Consider the following 21953-nt stretch of genomic DNA (forward strand, 5'->3'; position numbering starts at 1 on the left):
ATATTAGTTCTGCACATAACTGTGTATTTATTGTTCACTACCAGTGCTTATGTTGAAGTCTTTGCAGTCATTTTGATTGTTTGAAGTTCTCTTGAAGACCACGAAAACAATATTCTCTGAATCACATGTTTATAAGTTTGTGCCCTTAATAGTCTGGGTTAGTTTTGCTGGATATAAAAGTCTTGATTCACACTTTCTTTTCTTGGCTATTGAAATATGTAACAACCTTTTTCTGGCATAAAGCATAGTTTGGGTGGTGATCTAATTTTCTTAGATTTATTGTGGCCTACATGGCCAAAGGATTTTTTCTCCTTAAAATCCAGTAATTTTGGGCCGGCCGAGTGGCGCGATGGTTAAGAACTCGCTTGGGATGCCAGAGGGCCCCGGTTCGGATCCCACATATGAGGGCCAGTGACACTGCCCTCTACAGCTAAGATGCTGAACAACAGCTCAACCTGGAGCTGGGCTGCCGTGAGTCGCCGGCGACGGCGTGGGCTGCAGTCCCTGTGGCAGTGGATTGCCATGGGCTACCGTGTGTGGCCAGCAGCCAGCGTGAGCGGCCAGCAGCCGCAGTGAGCGGCCGTCCAGAAGCCGGCGACTGATCTGCCTCGCCAGAGAAGAGCGCAATGATGGTGCCAACTTGGGCCAGTGAAGCAACATCCTCTACAACTAGATTGAAGAACAAAACGACAGCAACTTGTCTGTTCCCCTTTCCCCAATTCCCCAGCACTGTTCCCAATTCCCCAATAAAAATCTTTAAAAAAAAAAAAAAAAAATCCAGTAATTTTACAACAGTATATCTTAGTTGGTTCTGGGTTGATACATTTAGGTGTGTAATGAGCTCTTTCAAAATGTAATTTCACATCTTTTCTACTTAAGTTTCGTGTTTTGAATTTTCTTAATTTCTCATTAGTTTGGAGGTATGTTACTGTTTCAGTTTTTTTTTTTTATTGTGGCAAATACGTGTATATGTAACAAAGTTTATCATTTTAACCATTTTCTAAGTGCATAGTTGAGTGCCATTAAGTACATTCATGTTGTTGTGCTACCATCGCAACCATCCATCTCCAGAACTTTTTTTATCTTCTCAAGCTGAAGCTCTGTGCTCATTAATCAAACTCCACATTTCCTCCTCCCCTACTTCCTGGCAACCACCATTTTACTTGCTTTGTCTATGAATTTCTTGGTACCTCATATAAGTGGAATCATACAACATTTGTCCTTTTGTATCTGGTTTCTTTCACTTAATGTAATGTCTTCAAGATTGATCCATGTTATAACATGTGTTAGAATTACCTTTCTTTTTAAAGCTAAATAGCCCATTGTATACATGTGCCACATTTTGTTGATCCACTTATCCATCGATGGACAGTTGGATTGCTTTTACTTTTTGGCTATTGTGAATAATGGTGCTATGAACATGAGTGTACAAATTCCTGCTCAAGTCTTTGCTTTCAGTTCTTTTGGGTATATACCCAGAAGTGAAATTACTGGATCACATTGTAATTCTGTTTAATTGTTTAGGAACTGCCGTATTGTTTTTCACAGCCACAGCACCATCTTAACATTCCCACTAGCAATGCACAAGAGTTCCTAATTTCTCCACATCACCAATGCTTACTCTTTTCTGGTTTTCTGATAATAACCATCCTGTGAAGTGCTATCTTGTTTTGATTTGCATTTCTCTGATGGCTACTGATGTTGAACATCTTTTCATGTGCTTATTAGGGAGGGTTATTTATGTATCTTCTTTGGGAAAATGTCTACTTAAGTTCTTTTTATATTTTAAAATTGTTTTTAAATTATAATTCTTTATGTAATCTGGATATTAATTCCTTATCAGGTACATGATTTGCAAATATTGGGTTGTCGGAAAAGTCGTGACGTATTTTGTCTGTTTTTCAAAGGTCATTTATTTATATAAAGAACAAAGATCAATCAGTGATTTATTGCCAGTTTTGTTCAGTAAGTAATCTTTTGCCATCTTTCAGTGAGCTTCATAATTCCTTGTTCATAGAAGGATCTGTCTTTATTTGTGAAAAACTGAATAAGTTGCTGATTTACAGCCTCATCTGAATTGAACGTTATATCACGCAAAGACTTTTGAAGAGAACAAAACAAATGGAAATCTGACGGCACAAGGTCAGGCGAGTATTGTGGGTGTGACAACACATCCCATCCAAGCTTCAATAATTTTTGACAGGTGACCAAACTTGTGTGTGGTCTCGCATTGTCACCATGGAACACGACTCCTTTACAGTTAACAAGCTCTCAACGTTTCTTCTGAATGATGGATTCGTTCAAACTGTCCACTTGCCGACAGTACACATTCGAATAGATTGTTTGGTTCCTTGGTAGGAGCTTGAGAAACACTACACCTTTAAAATCCCACCACACTGAGAGCATAACCTTCCTTTGATGAATGTCTACTTTCGATGTCTTTTGAGGCGAATCATCATATCGGGACCAAGACCGTTTGTGCACCACATTGTTGTAAACAATCCACCTCTCGTCACCAGTTATCAGTTGCTTCAAAAAAGGATCGTTTTCCTCATGTTTAATTAGCATATTTCAGATGTTTATACGTGCCATCAAATGAACTTCTTTGCGTTCATGCAGAACCCAAATAATCTAGCTTGCGTAGGTATCCTAGCTTCTTCAGGTGGTCGTGAAAGCTTGAATGATGGATGTTCAATGTTTCTACAATGTCTCATGTTGTGTAACGTGGGTTTGACTCGATCATTGCCTTTATTTTGTCATCATCAACCTCGGTGGGCCTCCCTGACCGAGGAGCGTCGTTGAGATCAAAATCACCACGGAATTTCGTGAACCATTGTTGGCACTGACATTCTTGTAGAGCATTGTCACCATAAACTTGATGCAACTTTTCACAAGCTTGACTCGCGTTCTTCTTTTTATGGAAGTAAAATGGTAAATGGCAAAAATGCACAGTTTGGTCTTCCATCTTCAACTTGTAAAATCTCCAAAACTCAACCAAATCACTCAATTTTGTTTTAGAATGAAGCTAGAACTGTCAGCTGTCAAATAACATAGCAATAACATAGATGCGAATGACTCTAGTACTTTCAAACATGAACTAGTGCCATCTGTCGCAAATGTGTCATGACTTTTCCAACAGCCCAATATTTTCTCCCATTCTGTGGATTGTCTTTTTACTTTTTGATGAACAAGAGTTTTTATTTTTGATAAAATCCAGTTTACCGATTTTTTCTTTTGTTGCCTGTGCTTTTGGTGTCACATGCAAAAAATCATTGCCAAATCCACAGTCATGAAGTTTTTCTCATTTTTTTCTAACAGTTGTATAGTTTTAGTTCTTGCATTTAGGTTTGATCCATTATGAGTTAATTTTTGTATCTGGTTTAAGGTAAGGATTAGATTTCATTCTTTTGCATGTGGATATCCAGTTTATCCATTACTGTTTGTTGAAAAAAAATTAAAGCAATTCTTTCTAATGTGATTTTGTTGCTTGGAGACAACTCTTATAATTCTTTCTTAGAGTATCTTTGTGTGACCTAAATACTCTTGTTACTTTGTAAGAGAGATTACTTAAACTGAGCTTTAAGTAGATGTACTTCACAGTAGCTTTTCACTGAGCTCCCTTTTTTGATATTTTATGTAATATTCAAAGATGTAGCTGTTTGCTTTTTGATGTTTACTGCCTGCAGTGTTCCCCTCCCTCATGTTTATCTTCTTTGCCTTGTGTCTGACCTGCTAATTTTGCTTTTGTTCCAAGATATTTCTCTTCATGTGGTCCTGGAAGAAAGCCTTGGGAATTGAGTTTCAAAATTTCATAGAAGTTAACTTCAGCCCTTTATGCCTTACCTCTAGGCCTCATGCATCCACCCACTTATTGGATGATAAAATTCCTCTCAGGTTTAGCTGTTTTTCTCACATTGGCCCACCCATGATTTCCAGTGAATACTCTTGGCTACTTTGAAGTTCTTCTTTTATCAAGTCTAGCACATGGCCTATTACTTTCCTTTGCTTCTTATTAGGTAGACGCTTATACTGTTGTGTAGGTATTGTGGTTATAGTCTGTTTTGTATTGAGGGATTTCTTAGGAATGCCTTGTCAAGTGGTTTGGTTATACATATCCATGGGGTTTTGGTTTTGCTATCTTGTTACTCTGGTTTTCTGTGGGGATTTGGGTATCAACTGCCATTGTCATCTTAGAATTCCTCACATAAGACTTTAAAACGGTCATCCTTAATCAGTTTAGGAGGTGATACACTAATTTCCAATCACACTACAATAGATTGTCATTTAAATGTACTTAATAGCATAGGTATAAGTTCTAGGAAGATAAGGATGATTTTTTAGGAATAATTAGGTAACTTGAACTTCATGCTGTTAAACAAGGAGGATGATCTATCTGGGAGAGTTTATTCATAGACGTTAAAAACGTGATGTTTTTGATTGATTTCTTTTCAAATTGATTCTGAAAAGAACTCTAGAAAGTTTTCCAAAAAGCTTTAATGTTATTTTAAAACATTGGGCTCTATCAGCCTAATTTACAGGGATATTGATTGATGAAGTGTACCGTATATTACACAAGTCTTTATAAACCTTCATGAAGCAACTTTTTATTTTTCAAAATGAGATGATTGTAAAATATTCAAATAATTCAAAGCTCTTCTATGTGCAGACACATGCGTGTGTCTGTTAGTCTTGATAGTTCATATGCTTCTGTGGTGGCTTTAGCCCTTTTGCCTCATAACAGACACATTTTGTACAATACGGTAATATAATGATTCTAAACTAACTCTGGTCTTTGAGTGTTTGCATTGGCCAAGGCACACAAAGTTCTTTGTAAAAGACAACTTTTTTTAAAGTGAAAAACAAAGTATATCAGTACACAGTCTACTATAAATATGTGTACACATTCTAGGGAATGGGGGAAATGATGGAAACCTTACTACCCTACAGTATTTGGGGGGATTACTTAATATTTTATATTTTAAAAAGTTACGGTTTAAGTTCTAAAGCTGGCATATTAAGTATTCCTTATGTGATCATATTTAAAGAAATACATGTGATGTGAAGTTTTTTCTAAATCATTAGAGTTTGATACAGAAGAATAAATGATGAGGACTACAATAATTCGCCTACTTGTTCATTGTTAAAATATTTTAAAGTTATGGCTTTACTGGCTTGTACTTAGTGACAGTGTGCTGTATGTTTACATGACAATAGTTATTCCACAAATATTGAATGCATATTATGTGACAAGCAGTATGCAAAGTTGGTATTTATTTTCTTACAAATAAATAGGAGTGCTTTCCCTAAAGGATGTCCTTATGTTCTAGTAGGAGAGGGAAAAGAAACTTGTCTATCTAATGTGAAAATAACTAGGAACAGAAATCAATTAGAGCTAATTTGTGATGCTTATGAATATTTAATACATTTAAATCTTTTATATAATTTTAATAAATTTTCTATTTAGAATGCCAACAGTTGGTTGAAACTTGTGCTTGTATATACAGAGGGTGCCCCCAAAATGTATACACATTTTAAGAAAGGAAAAAAAACATTAAAATTGTAATAATATATACCGCTAACAAAAGATAAATACAAGTCATTGTTTGACTTGTGCAATTACAAGAGGGGCTCAAAGTGGTTACCATCAGCGCCCAGACACTTCTGATTATGGTGAACTACTGTTTGAGCAACATTGACCAGTGTCCACTTGCATGCATTTTTTTGGCACCCTTGGTATATTTGTCTATATAGCCACTAACTAGAAGTGGTTAATTTCCCAGTTCTTTACATGGTACTAGAAAAATCTAATTACATTTGTGGCTCACATTACGTTTCTATTTACAATGCTGTTTTGGGTTATAAACTTTTAAATGCTAGTTAAGTAATGGAAAGTGTAGACATTTGCATCTGTCAAATAAATTACAGTGGAATGCACACTGTAGTAATTTATTTTATAGAGAAGTATGTACATTCAAACTAATTTTAAATTGAGGACTCATTTAGAAGTTGAAAAAAATAGGAATGATGATTCTTTTCTGGTCAAGAATCTTCAGATTACGAAAACTGACAGGTTCCATGCTGGAAAAATAAAATAGCTGAGAGAGCAGGGAAAGGAAGTTCTGAGGATTTAGAGGTAGTCTTTAAGTGGTGCATTCATTCAGAGATGATACCAGATTTTTACAAGCTCCCCTATCCTTATAGACAGATGTTTTAGATAGTTTGTATTGCTCTAGTTCAGTGATTGGTGTTTTAAGCACCTAGTAGTTGTAGGTATTTGAATTAATGATATGGTTCACTTTATGTAGACTTAAACATTAAACATCAGCTCAGATTTTTGTTAACCAAGCAAACTAATGGTTTTCTGAAATAATTGCATAACTTAAATGTCAAAGTGAATCATTATTTAAGAGATGGATATATACCTTCTAAAAAATGAAACCTAATTCTTTTAAATTAAATGTGCAATAAAGTTACACACGGTTAATGTGAATTTCGTTCACCAGTGTTTGTTGTGCTGTGATTAAGCTTTTGGTTTCCTTGAAATTTCTTTTGATGGTGTGTGTACACTAAATATTTAAGAATATTTAAGAGATGCCTTTATTTAAGAGATGCCTTTAACATTAGCTCCTTTTTTAAAACATCTGTTGAGTTATAATTCGCACATCATAAAATTCACCCACTTAGAATGTGCAATTCAGTGGGTGTATTTACAGAGTTGTACAACCACCATCACAGTATAACTTTATAATATTTTCATCCCCCAAAGAGAAACCCTGTATCTAGCAGTTCACAATATCTCCCCACCTCTCAACCATGGACGCCTGTTCTGTTTCTATAGCTTTGCATATTCTGGACATTGCACTTCATTTTTGTGCATTTGCATATACTGCTGTCCTAGACTATTTCTTGAAAAGACTAATTGTTGAAAAGACTATTCTTCTTTCATGAATTACCTTAACACTCTTGTTGGAAAATTAATTGACCACAAATATAAGTGCTTATTTTGGACTATTCTGTTCCATGATCTATATGTCTTTCCTTATACCAGCCCACATAGTCTTAATTACTCAGTTTTGCAGTAAGTTTTGAAGTCAGGCATTATGAGTCTTCAACTTTTTCTTCTTTTTCAAGATTGTTTTGGCTAGTCTAGATCCCTTGCCGTTCCATGTGGATTTTAGGATCAACTCGTCATTTTCTGTAAAACAGAAGCTAGGACTTTGACAGGCATTGAATCTGTTGATCAATTTGGGGAATACTGCCATCTTCACAATATTAATTTGTTTTCTATAATATTCTTATTTTTTCAGGCATTTGAAGTGGACTTTTTAAGATTTATTTAGAATATTTGAATACCTATGCAATGTTAGTGTTCTTGTTTCACAATGCTACTGGGTTGTCAGAAAAGTCATGATTCATGTTTGCAACAAATGGCACTAGTTCATGTTTGGAAGTACTAGAGTCATTTGCATCTATGTTATTGCTATGTCACGTGACAGCTGACAGTTCTAGCTTCATTCTAAAACAAAATTTAGCGATTTGGTTGAGTTTGGAGATTTTACAACGTTAAAGATGGAAGACCAAACTGTGCATTTTTGCCATATTTTACTGTTTTACTTCCACAAAGAGAAGAACGCGCGTCAAGCTTGTGAAAAGTTGCATAAAATTTACGGTGACACTGCTCTGCAAGAACGTCAGTGCCAACAATGGTTCACAAAATTCCGTGCTGGTGATTTTTAATTCAGCGATGCTCCTTGGTCAGGGAGGCCCACCGAGGTTGATGATGACAAAATAAAGGCATTGATCGAGTCAATCCCATGTTACACGACACGAGAGATTGCAGGAACATTGAACATCTATCATTCAAGCATTCACGACCACCTGAAGAAGCTGGGATATGTAAGCAAGCTCGATATTTGGGTTCTGCATGAACTCAAAGAAGTTCATTTGATGGCGCAGATAAACATCTGCAATATGCTCATTAAACGTGAGGAAAACAGTCCTTTTTTGAAGCGACTGATAACTGGTGATGAGAGGTGGATTGTTTACAACAATGTGGTGCACAAACGATCTTGGTCCCAACGTGATGATTCACCTCAAACAACATCGAAAGTAGACATTCATCAGAGGAAGGTTATGCTCTCAGTGTGGTGGGATTTTAAAGGTGTTGTGTTTTTCGAGCTTCTCCTACCAAAGAACCAAACAAGCAATTCAAATGTGTACTGTCGGCAATTGGACAGTTTGAACGAATCCATCATCCAGAAACGTTGAGAGCTTGTTAATTGTAAAGGAGTTGTGTTCCATCACGACAACGCGAGATCACACACAAGTTTGATCACCTGTCAAAAATTATTGAAGCTTGGGTGGGATGTGTTGCCACACCCACCATACTCGCCTGACCTTGCGCCTTTAGACTTCCACTTGTTTCGTTCCCTTCAAAACTCCTTGCGTGTTATAACGTTCAATTCAGATGAGGCTGTAAATCAGCACCTTGTTCAGTTTTTCACAAATAAAGAAAGACAGATCCTTCTATGAACAAGGAATTATGAAGCTCACTGAAAGATGGCAAAAGGTTATCCAACAAAACGGGCAATATATCATTGATTGAGCATCGTTTTTTTATATAAATAAATGAGCTTTGAAAAACATAGACAAAATACACATCATGACTTTTCTGACAACCCAATATATGACCATTTGGAGGATGGTAGGAGTTGAGTATAAGGCAGAATAGAGACTTAATGAAATGCTAAGTATACTTTAAAGTACAAGTTGATTTTGTTTTCATTTTGTAACAAATTCATAATAGTGAGGTACTCCTCAATAAATGTTAAAATGCCAGACAGTAGTAAGCATATTAAATATAGTTTAAGTATAATGTAATTATGGCAATCAAGCTCTATTCTCTTAATTAGTACTACTTTTCAGTAATACTGAATACTAGTAGTTTTCAGTCTTTATTAAGCCAGCTCTCATTTAAATGTAACTAGATGTCCCAAATAAAATCCAACCTGAAGATTTTTAAATTCTCAATATAAATTATCTTATGTTGACAGTATTATACTCACACTTAATTATATCAGTAGGAAAATAACTAAAATACCAGATTGAGTTAATGACATTTTCTGTAATATTGTAATGCCAGTCTTTTCAGTGCAGCAAAATTAAGGGTTTAAATCACTTTTAACATTGTGCTGGAAGTTTGGTTTAATTTGTTTGAGTTCAGTGACCTTTCTGATAAACAAGTAGACATTTTGACCTATTTCATTGTCTTTGTTGGGGACTGTATCTCCCTTGTTTTTTCTTTTATCTAAATTTCGACTTTTCGCATTCTAGGAGCTTCTTTCTATGAGTCTTTGCTGAAGTTATAACATTACCACTTTTCCTTAAATTAGGCAAGTGATTTCCAAATTTTAAGTTGTGATATCTAGAATTAGCTATTTATTTATTTATTTATTTAATGAAGTTTCTTTCAAGGCACAGAAAATACTAATCTTAGTCTTAGGAGAGGGTGAAGTGTTGGGACTGTTAAGGGACAGGGAGAAGTGGCTTCACCAGCCTGTAGGACCTAAAGATAAAACGTAAGAACGGTTTAGGAGCCTATTGATACTATATTAGCAAATAGAAAGCAGACTTGGAGGTCTTTTCTCTTTTTTTTGCTGCTTTTAGGGCTTTTTTGGATTAGGAGCTTTAAAGTTGAAAAGTAATAGAACAGCTATGGGTAGTTCTTAAATACAAATGTACACACAAAGTGTGTGCAAAAAATTAATTACTAAAAGAACAAAGACCAGAATGATTCACATAAAGCTGGCCATCTTTGGTGACTTAGAAATCACCCAGTATTTTGTTAATGCAAACTGACCTTGCCTCCGACTATGAAGGTTGAAGAGAGCAATGAAGAGTAAAGAATGTCAGCAGTGAGGGCATCATGAGCAGAAAGGGGAGACAACAGCCAGAAATGGGCAGAAGGAGAATACATGGAGAAGGAAGGGAGTCAGATCAAGAGGTAGGAATGGAAACAATGTAAAGGAATAGAAAAAGAGAAGGAGAGAAGGGATGAAAACAACTGGAAGAAGGGAACATGGGTATAACCATTGAAGTAATGTCAGCTATCATAATTTTAGTGTTTAAATTTGCTTAGTTAGAACTAAGAACCTTTAAAAAATTGAGTTTAGCTGGAAGGAAGAAGAAGGTGAGCAAGAAACGAGAATTTTTAAAAGCATGTTAAATCACTTAAAATTTAACATCAACACTGACAATATGCAGTTGTCATAGTGATAATATGTGAGTCATTTTACTATGGGACACTATTATAAGTGCTTTACATATATTGATTTATTTAATCTCCATCACGACGAAATAGAAAGATACTATTTCTCCCATTTTACAGATGCAAAAACTGAGCCACAAAGAGAATAAGCAGTTTGCCTAAGCTAGTCAGATAACAGCCAGGATCCACTGAGGCAGTCTGACAGCTGTGCTACAGCTGGCTTCATCACCTCTACCTCCCCCTGTCCGTGATTTGTATGGTAATCTCTGTAGAAATTTGTCTTGTTTTGAGGTTGTAATATCCTCTTGAAATAGCTGTACATCTACTAGAGTGACAAACTCTGAACTATTTAAAAATCAGCTTATCTTCCCTTTAGTTATAGTAATTGGAGAAAGTTTATTATTAAACTAGAGACCAGAACTCAAAGACAGATAGTGCATGGTCCCTGTCCCCAGTGACCTGAATTTCTGTTTGCAATTGTTTCATCATTTGAATCAATCAAGTATGGACTCCAGTGTTAGTGTGAACTCTTTGACTTTGAACCAAGGTTACTTGTGTTTGTTGCCTCAAAAGTATGCTCACTTGTAAAAGCCACAGACCAACTAATAATATTGACATTACTTAAAACTTTTGGAATTCTTTTTCTTTTAATAAGCCACACAACAGAATCAGCTTTCCATACAAAAAGCAGTAATACCTAGTTTGATTATTTTCCTTAGTCATCCTTAAAATTAAAGCCTCATATGGATGTCCACAAAATATTTATCTAAAAAGGGGTTTGGTTTGGTTTGGTTTGGTTTGGTTTGGTTTGGTTTGGTTTGGTTTGGTTTTACAGCCCTGATGGAGTAAAATGTTTGCAGGCTGTAGAGGAGGCAGTGTGAATGGAGTTAGTGGGTTTCACCAGGGACTTTGGAAAAGTATTGGGTGTTAGTTGCACTGGAAGAAGATGTGGTCTGAGCCCTATTTAGAGAGAACAGAAAGGGTTCTGTGAGGAGTGTGGTAAATACACCAAGAATCCACCCTGAAGGTTATTGCTTAGTTCCCTGAATACTTAATATTTTAAATTATTTGTAGAATTCATTCACTAGTACACGTACTTTGTTTCCATTAAGACTATCTTCTAAGGAGAAAAGCTGTGTGGTTTGAGAGTACCTCTGGATATTGAGGCTTTCAAAAAGTTCGAAGAGGATGGAGCTGAGACTGGGTATACTAAACAATTTCACCAAGCAAAACTCATTGGAGACTTGAAGGAAGTGCCTTTTAGGCAAGTAAGAGAAATTCTGGACCATCTGGCAGTTAGTTAGGAAGGAAGTTTAAATATCAAGTTCAGTCTAATTCGACATTTGACTTGATCCTCTTTTGCTTCCCTCTTTGATTAATAGTTGTGGCATTTGAAGACTGGCTTAGCCATTCCCCTCTTAGACATAAACAAGACAATAAATGAGAGGTTGTGGGAAACCGAGTATATCTTCATTTTATTGGGTGTTTCTTGCATTTCTTACATTGGTATTGGCTCTTAGATTTTTATTGTGGTATTTGGAATACTTTAATGTTGGTGCCTTTATACAGAGGGTGCCAAGAAATGTACACATTTTAAGAAAGGAAGAAACTATTAAAATTGTAATACAACGATTGACGCTAGCATTCATTTGATTAATACCACCTTTTGAGCAAATGTCATAACTACACATTGCTACTGTAATTCAATTCAGCTTCGAAAAGTAATACTCATACATAGATAACATCTTTTAAAATGTGTGCATTTTTTTGGCACCCCCGGTGTATAGACCATCCACGTGTCATTCATTCAGATATATTGAATAGTAGCTACACAATGCCAGATAATGGGAATATGAATGAATAATTCAGTCTCTGTGTTCAAGCTGCTTCTAGACTGTCAGGACAGATGAAATTAATAAACCAGAAGTTAGAATACGGTGTTAAGTACAATGATAGAGGTATGCACAATTTCCTATTGAATAAGAAGGGTACTTCATCCTGACTCAGGAATTTTACCTTGGGAGGAGGTGCTTTTTTTTTTAAAGATTTTTATTGGGGAATTGGGGGAAGGGGAACAGACAAGTTGCTGTCCTTTTTCTTTAGTCTAGTTGTGGAGAACGTTGCTTCACTGGCCCAAGTTGGCACCATCATTGCGCTCTTCCCGGGCGAGGCAGATCAGTTGCTGGCTTCTGGACAGCTGCTCACAGCGGTTGCTGGCCACCCACGCTGGCTGCTGGCTACACACGGTAGCCCATGGCAACCCACTGCTGTGGGGCTGCAGCCTACACCACCGGCGACTCACGGCAGCCCAGCTCCAGGTTGAGCTGTTGTTCAGCATCTTAGATGTAGAGGGCAGTGTCACTGGCTCTCATATGTGGGATCCGAACCAGGGCCCTCTGACATCCTAAGCCAGCTCTTAACCAACGCGCCACTAGGCCAGCCCAGGAGGTGCTCTTTGGAGTTAAGCCTTTAAATAGAAAAGGAATTAATCAGACAAAGCAGGTAGCAGTGGTAGGAAATTTTAAGTGCGTGGAAAAATTAACTGATACAGGAATTATTGTCCAATTTCAGATATCGTGTACTTGCTGCATCTCAGTAAAACCCCCGCCCTGATGGCTGCTACTTAGTTGGTATTTCAAGAATATTAACTAATTTTGATGTTGCTTAATTAAATCTGTTGTAAGAATAATAACAGTAGTTTATTCTAAATCCATGAAAACACAGAATAAGTTGGGTTTTTGAGCATTCTCAATTTTTAAAATACTTGTAATTTTAATTTTAAAAGATGGAAATAAGTTGAAAGTCCAAGTTGAACTTATTCAGTCCTTTTAAGGTAACATTATTTCTGGTTGTTTTGGAGCCAAACTTACTTAATTTTAGGTTGGTTGTAAAGATTTTATACATCAGGAAGGAACCTTTTGAAGTCATTTTTACTCCATTTATTAATCTGTAAATGGATTTGGACTAGAGAAGGTCCCTTTCAGATCCAAAATCCAGTGATTAAATTTCAGGTCTCAGCAATGATATTTATAAGTTGTTTTAAAAGCTCTCAGAGGAAAGGGTCCACCTTCCCTCTAGAAATTTTCTCCTTATGCTACCTACTCAAATCACCTACCCATAGCATGATTTATGCCCCCCTCCCCTTCCTCTTTTGGCCTTGTTTCTGTAGAGTGATTGATGGACCCCCCAAGATACATTGAGACTCAGATGTTCATCTCTTGAAAAATAATGTACCTGAATCTTGACATTTAGAAATTATTTTCCCACGGGATATTCCTTTTTTTATACAATAATTAGATTAATTGGGGTAACTGGTTAATAACTTTATATAAAGTTTCAGGTATGCACCTTTCTAGTAGAGCATCTGTATACTCCATTGTGTGCTCACCACCTAAAATCTTTCTGTCACCATGAGCTATTTCTTGTATATAATCTTAGAATATTGAGTTTAAAGTATGTCTGTTTTCTGAATCGGCGATTATTTGGTTTATTAGTAACTTTGGGGGTAAATATTTGCTCAAAATTGATGTTTCCCTGTCTTACTCAATGCCTTTGTTAGTGTTCTGTTCTTACACTTCCATCCGAAGAACATAATTCACTAAAGCTAAAAAAAATTGCTAATTTTTTAATCTCCAGTTGGCAATGTTTCTAATGTATTGGTTTATCTGACATGTTGATTCTGTTTTCTAATCTACTTTTAATATTACGGTAGTAAAGTAATAGATTTAGTAGCAGTTTCATATGCAGAATCCTCTTCTTATTTTTCTCAGTTGTAGATCCTTTTTCTGTCTCTTAAAGGAAGATTGTGTAGTAGCTGTTAGCCACACAGTGAATCATTGATTAATTTAAAAGAACTCTAGACAGTGGTGACTGCCCTGAAAGAGGGAAATTCTGGGTATACTTTGTCCACTTTTCATCTTTTTTTAAAAGCTATGGCTTCTTCCTTCTTTGTTTAGAGGTTTTTTTTTCTTTACCATCTCAATGTGCACTAACATTTAAACTTTTTCTTAGTTAGCTAAAGTGTAAGTCTTTTTCCTTTTTCCCGTTAGGATTCTACTTGCAAAACAAGTAAAATAGATTTTATAGACTGGGGTAACTAGTTGTATTTCATGAATAACTTTATCAAAACTCTTACATCAGTCTTGTCATAGTCCAACTAGCAATTCATACTATTACTGCATTCCTTCCTTGCACACCCCTCCCCTTTAGAAAGTAGGTTTTCCTAAAATTGTTTTGAAATCACCAAATTTTTATCTTCTGCAGATAATATCACCTACTGCATTATTTTTGGCTGCAAAAGTGGAAGAACAAGCTCGAAAACTTGAACATGTTATCAAAGTAGCACATGCTTGTCTTCACCCCCTAGAGCCACTGCTGGATACTAAATGTGATGTATGTAAAGATGGTTTTTTTTTGTTTTTTCTTTATGAGTTTGAAACCTTTTCATTATTTGGAACCAGTAAAAACAATTCATTTAGCGTTGTCTTCCAAATGGTGCTTATTTTTTTTACCACTTAGGAATTAATGTGGCAGAAACATATTTCATATGTTTATGAACTATAATGTCATTCTGAATCATGTAAGGCTTTGATTCAAAGGTACTTTCTGTTTCACATTTTTGTTGTTTTTCCTCACAGCAAACCTGTGATATATATAGAGTGTAAATCTATCACCTTCATTGTTTGGGTGTATTCAAGACCAGAGATAAATAAACTGTCAGCAAATAAAGGAATAAGAAAACCTTTGGATTTACCTCCCAACCAGTAATTAGCCTTTTGCTTACTGCTACTTACCTCTCTGATACATAAAAATACATTTTACTTTGGTTTCATGAGTGGCATTTTTAAAATATATTTTAATTTTCCTAAAGAGTAATACTAGTTTGCAAACAACTTGTTCATCATCAACATTTTAATAGTTCTTTTGGAAAACACTATTTTAAATGTTCTGACATCTTAAAACAAGCTAGAATTCTGTACCTTTAAAATCATTTTTTTGTCATTCTTACTATAGGTGAATTACTTTATCAGGAACTTTTAACTACTCAGTGACTACCAGATTATATTTATTCATTTTTTATTTGAGTTGAGTTTAAGGTCCAGATTAAGTATATCTGATTTTATTAATGACAAGTTTTATCCTAGATGTTGGCTTTAAGGGGGTAAAATATTAATGTAGCCTTTCAATAATAAAGAATTGTAGTGTCTGCTAACTTTACAAATTCATAATTATTTCTTATGAATACTTAGGGTATTCTTCAAAGAATAGAAATCTGTGTTTTAAAATCAGCTCAGTGACCTTTTCAGAATGGGGCATAAATAAAATTAAAGGTGCTTTCACTCTCTGAGTTTAGCAATATGTCCTTTCATAAGTGAATATTTATATATAATACGTTTTCTTAACACCGTAGTCAATTGTCATCATCTAAGAATGAGATGCAGAAATTTTTTCATGACTTTTATTTCCAGAGTAATTGCAGTGGGGGAATAATGTGTTGAACTTGAAGGAGAAGGTTGTCTACTTATGTCCCCATCCATGTATGATACACTATTTTGATACTTTGTACCTAAAATTTTCTCTTTTAATCTAGAGATTATAGGGTTTGTTTTAATTTTATTTTGTCTTTTCTGAAGAGAGGAAGTTAATTATAAAAATAACTCACTGTGACTGTCAAGGAATTACACGTGAAGTATCTTAGATTAAGTTGATAAGCCTTATCTTTAAACACAGGTTAGAATTTGATGTTCTTACCTGGGTTGGTGCTTCCTATCCTTAATGTTCTTGAAGTACCATAATACCGCAATAAAGTTTTACATTACAAACTGAAGATCTCTTTTGCTCAATTAACCCACCCCCTCTTATATTACTATATTTAGGGTTTTTTGGGGGGTTTTTTGGCGGTGATGGTGGGGTGTTGTTTTTTTGTTTCTTTGTTTTAGTTTTTGCTTTGTTTACATTTCCTATATTATTGGGTTGTCAGAAAAGTCATGACACATTTTTGCAACGAAAAACAGAAAAAACACATCATGACTTTTCTGACAATCCAATAGAAGTAATTCAATTTAGACTTGTCCCAGAATATAGGTTTTTCTCTAGCACCCTCAATTTATTTCCTAAGGGAGTAAATATTAATGTAGCCTTCAGTAATAGTGAATTGTAGTGTCTGCAAATTCTTTATGAATTCAGAATTATTTCTTATGAATGCTTGGGGTATTGTTCAAATAATAGAAATTTATGTTTTAAAATTACCTCAGTGACCTTTTCAAAATAGGGCACAAATAAAATAGTCTAGTAGTACTATGTTTGTCTTAAGCATTTTAATATTATTACTTTTACCTGGCAGGCTTACCTTCAACAAACTCAAGAACTGGTTTTACTTGAAACCATAATGCTACAAACCCTAGGTATGTACTTATGTCATTTATTATTTTGTTTGTGTGCTTCGGTGCAGCACAGTGAGTCCTCACTTAATGTCAACAGGTTCTGCAACTTAAAGTGAAACAACAAATAGCAAAACTAATTTTGCTGTAGGCTAATTGATACAAACAAGCGTTAAGTTCCTATGTTATAACAAATGATTTTGAACAAAATGACATTATATGAAGACCTCTGTATTCTAAATAAAGGAAAATAATTTTGTAGTAATTTTATCATTGAAGAAAATTTCATTTAAAGCGAAGCTTGGGGCTAGAATATTATTGCCTGGTTATAAAGAAACCATTTTTTTTATTTACTTTTGTAATTTAATTGAATGATAAATATAGCCTTCAGTGTGATTTTTATGTTTTCAGGTAATTGAGACACTATGCTTCATTCTGGATTTGCTTTGGAGAATAAAATATTCCTTTAAGGCTGTTGCATGTGATTGTAATGTGTACAAACACAGCAGTTCTCCTACAGCTTATAGTCAGTATTTAATAAATTTATCACATCATTCTTAATGATATAATAGTTACTTAAATGTTGATCACCCTTTTCTAAAAGTTTTATTGTCTGCAAAGTTTGTGCAACTTAAATGATTGCTAAAGATCATTTATTCTAATCTTTCATTTCACTGATGAGGAAATTGAAGTATCTCTGGAAGAACATGGGCTTTATGGAGGAAGATAAATTTGTAGGCCCCTGACTTGTTTTGTAAACTTGGGCAAAGTTCCTTTACCTTTCGTACCTCTATTTTGTGTACGTGAGGTGAAATAATAATGCCTGCCTTGACATTGTGAATTTGAGGATGAAAGATAATGTAGCAAGAAATTTGCCACATAGTGTGTGTGTGTGTGTGTGTGTGTGTGTGTGTGTGTGTGTGTTATAAATAATCATTATTTATTATGGTAGTTAATTTTATTCATTACTCCATTCCCAAATATTGAATAGAAGTGTAACTTCCCATCATGACAGATTCTTTTTATTACAAAAGTAGCTTGTTTGAAATATATATCACTTGTTTGAAGTTTTTATAGGATAAAAAGATAAAAAATAAAACAGAATTTTCTCATTCCCTCCAAATCCAGTGATTTAGCATGTTATTGTTTTATAATGTAAAATTACATAAATATGAAAATTACAAATTTATATAATGAAAGTTGAAAAGAAAAATTATATTATGTGAAAACAATAGTTATTTTATTTAAAATCATTGTATCATATTTGTATTGTTTATGACAGATTCTTAAGCACAGAGAATGAATAGCATTATTTTAACAGGAACACTAGAATTTACAAAATATTCCTCTTTGACTTTCTTTAAAGTATGATTGTGCAGGTTTAATTACAGTAGAAATATAAATAGACCATACGATAACTTTATAAATCTAGATTATCTGTGTATTAGGTGTTACTTCATTTACTGCTTCTGAAGGCACTAGATGTGACCTCCACTTGTTTTATAAAGGAAAAACCACAGCCCTGCCTAAGCGTTCATTGAACATTGAAAGCTTTTCAACCTTATGTCTTTGGTTTTAGAAACAGCGATTTAATGACTCTTGAGGCCTATAAGATTTACTTACCTTTATTTTATTATTAATGAAATGTAGTTATGTGCTGGCTGGAACCCTTTAATCTAAGGCATACTAAGAAAATAAAGGTCATTTAAAAGGTCATTTCTTACACTGTGGCCCAGAGGATATTTATGAAAAATGTTCTTTTCATATCTTCTAAAAGAAAGAGTTGAAATACACTTAAATATATTACATAGTTGAATCCCCTGCTTAAACTGCTGTGGGGCAAGCTTAATAACTGTACTTGTCGTGATTTTAGTTTGTTTTTAACTTGAGGATAATCTCAAACTAATTGTAATTCAAATTTTTGCATGACTATTACTCCCTGACCTATAAATAATTTTGATATCAGTTTTCATAATTGGAACATTGTTTTTGAGAGGAATTATTTTCTCATCATCAAAGGTAAAATGAGCATGTTACTGATGAGAAAATAACTTTGGATTTTTTAATAATGAAAAATATATTACACATTTATGGTTGTTTGATGAATGGCATCTCTGAGGCAAGTATTGTAGTGGTGATTGGGAAAAAAAGTGTTTTTCATTTCAGGTTTTGAGATCACCATTGAGCACCCACACACAGATGTGGTGAAATGTACCCAGTTAGTAAGAGGTAAGTGATCTGTAAAACTTTTAAGTACAGTATTAATGTTTTTTATTGTCTATCATTGATTTGAATGCTATTTTGCTCTTCTAGCCTTTTTGAATTTTATTAAAATGGGGGAAATGTCATTTTGAAGCATTACTTTTTAGTGTTGTACATCTACCTATTTATTTACTTATATTTGTGGTTCCAGCAGTCAATTAGCTTCTTTAAACTTAGGCGAGTCTCATTCACTGAAAAATTGGAGGGCTTCCAAGTATTCTCTCTCTACCTCTCCATTGTGCTATGCCCGTCCTGTTTCAGTTACTATTTAAGATGTAGGCCGTTAACACACAAGTACAGAAAATAATTTTAATTTTTTATTTATGTCAAATTTTCATTGACTTCTTGAAAAGATTACAGTATAAGAATTTGGAGCTGAGCCTCAAATTTTTCATGTAAAAATTGCCTTTCTTAGCAGATTTGTCACTTTTGGAGATGTTTTGCCTGTGTTCATTTGAACAAAATTGATTTGATATATTTTTCACAGTTTTTTAGCATTACTAAAAATTGCTTCCTTTTTATGTATAATGGAGAAATAATTACATAACATGGTAGCATACAGTGTGTGATGTGCCTGTTAAACCTTTTATAAACAGGAGTAGAAAGTTTTTGTATTTTTTGCTCTACTGCTTTAAAGCATGTGGTATTTTCCCGTTCTTGTTAATGAATCCTATGTATCTGTTGTATCCCTAGAAATATTTTTTACACAGTTGCGTGTTGTTATACTACATCTTACTTTTCTACTTTCCTGTTTCCCATTGAAATGTTATGTACTAATAGCAACCACTTAGAACCTTTCATGTGCTTTTTTCTGTTGTTTCCTTTTTGAAAATGAAATTTTGCAGTTTCATTCTTTTACCACCAGACATTTTTTGGTTTACTTTAACAAAATGAGTAAGACTTTTGAAGGCCTTGTTTTATTTTTTAGTGTTTATCTAAATATTCTCACATTTTATTCATTCTAAATTGTATTCATTTTATACCTAGGTAGGATTTTTATTATGTTATGGCTACATTAAAAAAACAAACAACCTGTTGAATACCACATTGTTATTTGTTAAGAACTGGACTTCTGGAAATGCCATTTGTATTTTTTAGATCCTAATAGCACATGTTATCTATCATTTGTAAACTAGAGCATATGTATAGTTCCTGTTCTTGGTGGTATGTGAATATATCTCATAGCACATTCTCATCCCCAGGATTACAGTGTAGCATAGAATTGTATAGGTAACTAGTGTAAATGTTGAATTAAGAAAAAAGAAGTTAATGTAGTAGTTCTGTTTTCCTGAAAACTTGAAAGGGTAAACTGTTCTGTTAGAATAATGGAGAGCCATATAATTTGTTTTAAATTGAGCCTAATGAAGGAAGATATTGATATAGGTTTAAATGTGTACTTTATTTTAATAACAATGAAACTGGATTCATCTTAGTACTATTGAGAAATTTTAGCTTCTTTTAAATCTTGTCACAATTTAATATTTTTGTACATGTTCTATATCTAAAGATGCTAGAGGCATAAAAACCATTCGTTTGCAAAATTGAATAGTAAATTTTAAAACATTGACAAAAACTACAAATTTTAATCTCATCCAAAGCAAAGTATTTAAATATGATTTTTATTGTTAATGTTTAAAGTGTGACTGATTTTTAAATTTTAGAACAGATCATATATGTTTAACCTCATTTTGTCTAACATTTCAAGTAACTATAGTATTAACTCCATTTAAAAAATATTCTTTCGTGTTTGGTGTCTTTCTCTGCTCTGTTACAACTTTAAACTAGCAAAATAACATTTTCCCTACATTCTTCCTCTGTTGCACAATGAATGTTAATGTGTTAATGAATTTAGATATATTCTGAGATGAAAACTGCTATGGCAATTTAAAATTTTTACTTTCTTCTCTACATGTTTTGAGTCTTTTGTGGGAGGAGGGTAAATGGTTTGGTTTCTTTAAAGTCCTCCCCCACCCCCAAGAGAAAATTGGTTTTATGCTACTTTGCTGCAGAATTGGCTAATGTCATTTTACAGGGACCTTTCACTTCTGTGATTTCTCCTTCCCTCCCCACCAGGAAAGAATGCCATACTTAAGTCATACTGCCTCCAAGACATCTGATGCTTTGACACTCTTCCTTAGCACAACTCTGCTAAGCCCAAATCCCTTTTTGTAAACCTTTATGTTATGATTCACATGGGGCAGCAGGGCTTACAGGTGCTACGAGTAAAACTAGGAGGGGGCAAGGAATTTGAGGCCTCTTAGAGAGGGGTGAGTTGAGGGGAACTGATCCTAGAGCAGAGGGGAAAAGTATGTCAGTGATTATAAATGTAATTGTAAGGGGTGGGGTAAAACTAGCAAAGGCATCCCTGTTGGGAAGAATAAGAAGCAGAAGGGAGCCGTGGGACTGTTTTCAATTTCAATGTCTTAATTTCTATTTCAATTTTTGCTTTTCTGTTGCGGACCAGTGTTGAAGCATCCTGATTCCCTCTAGAGTACTCTCATTATTTCTAAAGTTGTCATTGATTAGATTCTCTAATTTAAAAAAAATACAGTGGAGTTTTCTATATCTATGTCATTATGATGTTTCTAGGTTGTTTATTCTCTGTTGATGCTTAGCATGATAAAAAACAGAGCCATTGCGGCTCTCTTGAGTTTGGGGTGGGTGGGGGTTTGTTTTGTTTTCTTTTGATGGAAGTACTTAAACCAATTTAAATATGATGATTGAGGATTAAGTCTGGCAGGCAACTTTTTGTATTTTGTATTTAGACTTCAAAATCTTTTCTTCTTCTTCTTCTTTTTTTTTTAAATCCAGGAGAATACTTTATTGCAACTTTTAGCTGACTAGATGCTTAACTTAGTAACAAGTTTAGCCCTTGTAACTGGCTAGCTAAAAGCAAATCGGCTTGTTTCTCAGATCTTTGGGGGATAGCAAGAAACATTTGAGTGAATGTTGTTGAAGATTTTCAGTAGTATAGAAAATGATGGCGCTCTTGTGATATTTGTAAGTAGTAAGTAAAATTTACTTTTTGTGTACACATCTTTGAA

The 21953-nt window shown here is 34.4% G+C and overlaps 1 protein-coding gene across 6 annotated transcripts in view; it reads left to right on the forward strand.

Annotated features, from left to right (window-relative positions):
- CCNT2 (cyclin T2) overlaps positions 1 to 21953 on the forward strand; it is a 43342-nt gene that overhangs the window by 11031 nt on the left and 10358 nt on the right. For 4 of the 6 annotated variants that reach the window (XR_002122441.1, XM_019629451.1, XM_019629452.1 and 1 more), the window contains 3 exons: positions 14531 to 14659; positions 16611 to 16671; positions 18814 to 18876. Coding sequence is in view for 4 of the 6 variants with exons in the window: in XM_019629451.1 (XP_019484996.1) it covers positions 14531 to 14659; positions 16611 to 16671; positions 18814 to 18876 (253 nt within the window). In the remaining 2 variants the exon portion in view is untranslated. Of the gene's footprint in view, positions 1 to 14530; positions 14660 to 16610; positions 16672 to 18813; positions 21917 to 21953 lie in introns of those variants that run through there. The other 2 variants (XM_019629454.1, XM_019629455.1) reach the window with 2 other exon arrangements.

The sequence above is a fragment of the Hipposideros armiger genome, unplaced genomic scaffold (assembly GCF_001890085.2).
Source record: "Hipposideros armiger isolate ML-2016 unplaced genomic scaffold, ASM189008v1 scaffold_856, whole genome shotgun sequence".
Lineage (NCBI taxonomy): Eukaryota > Metazoa > Chordata > Mammalia > Chiroptera > Hipposideridae > Hipposideros > Hipposideros armiger.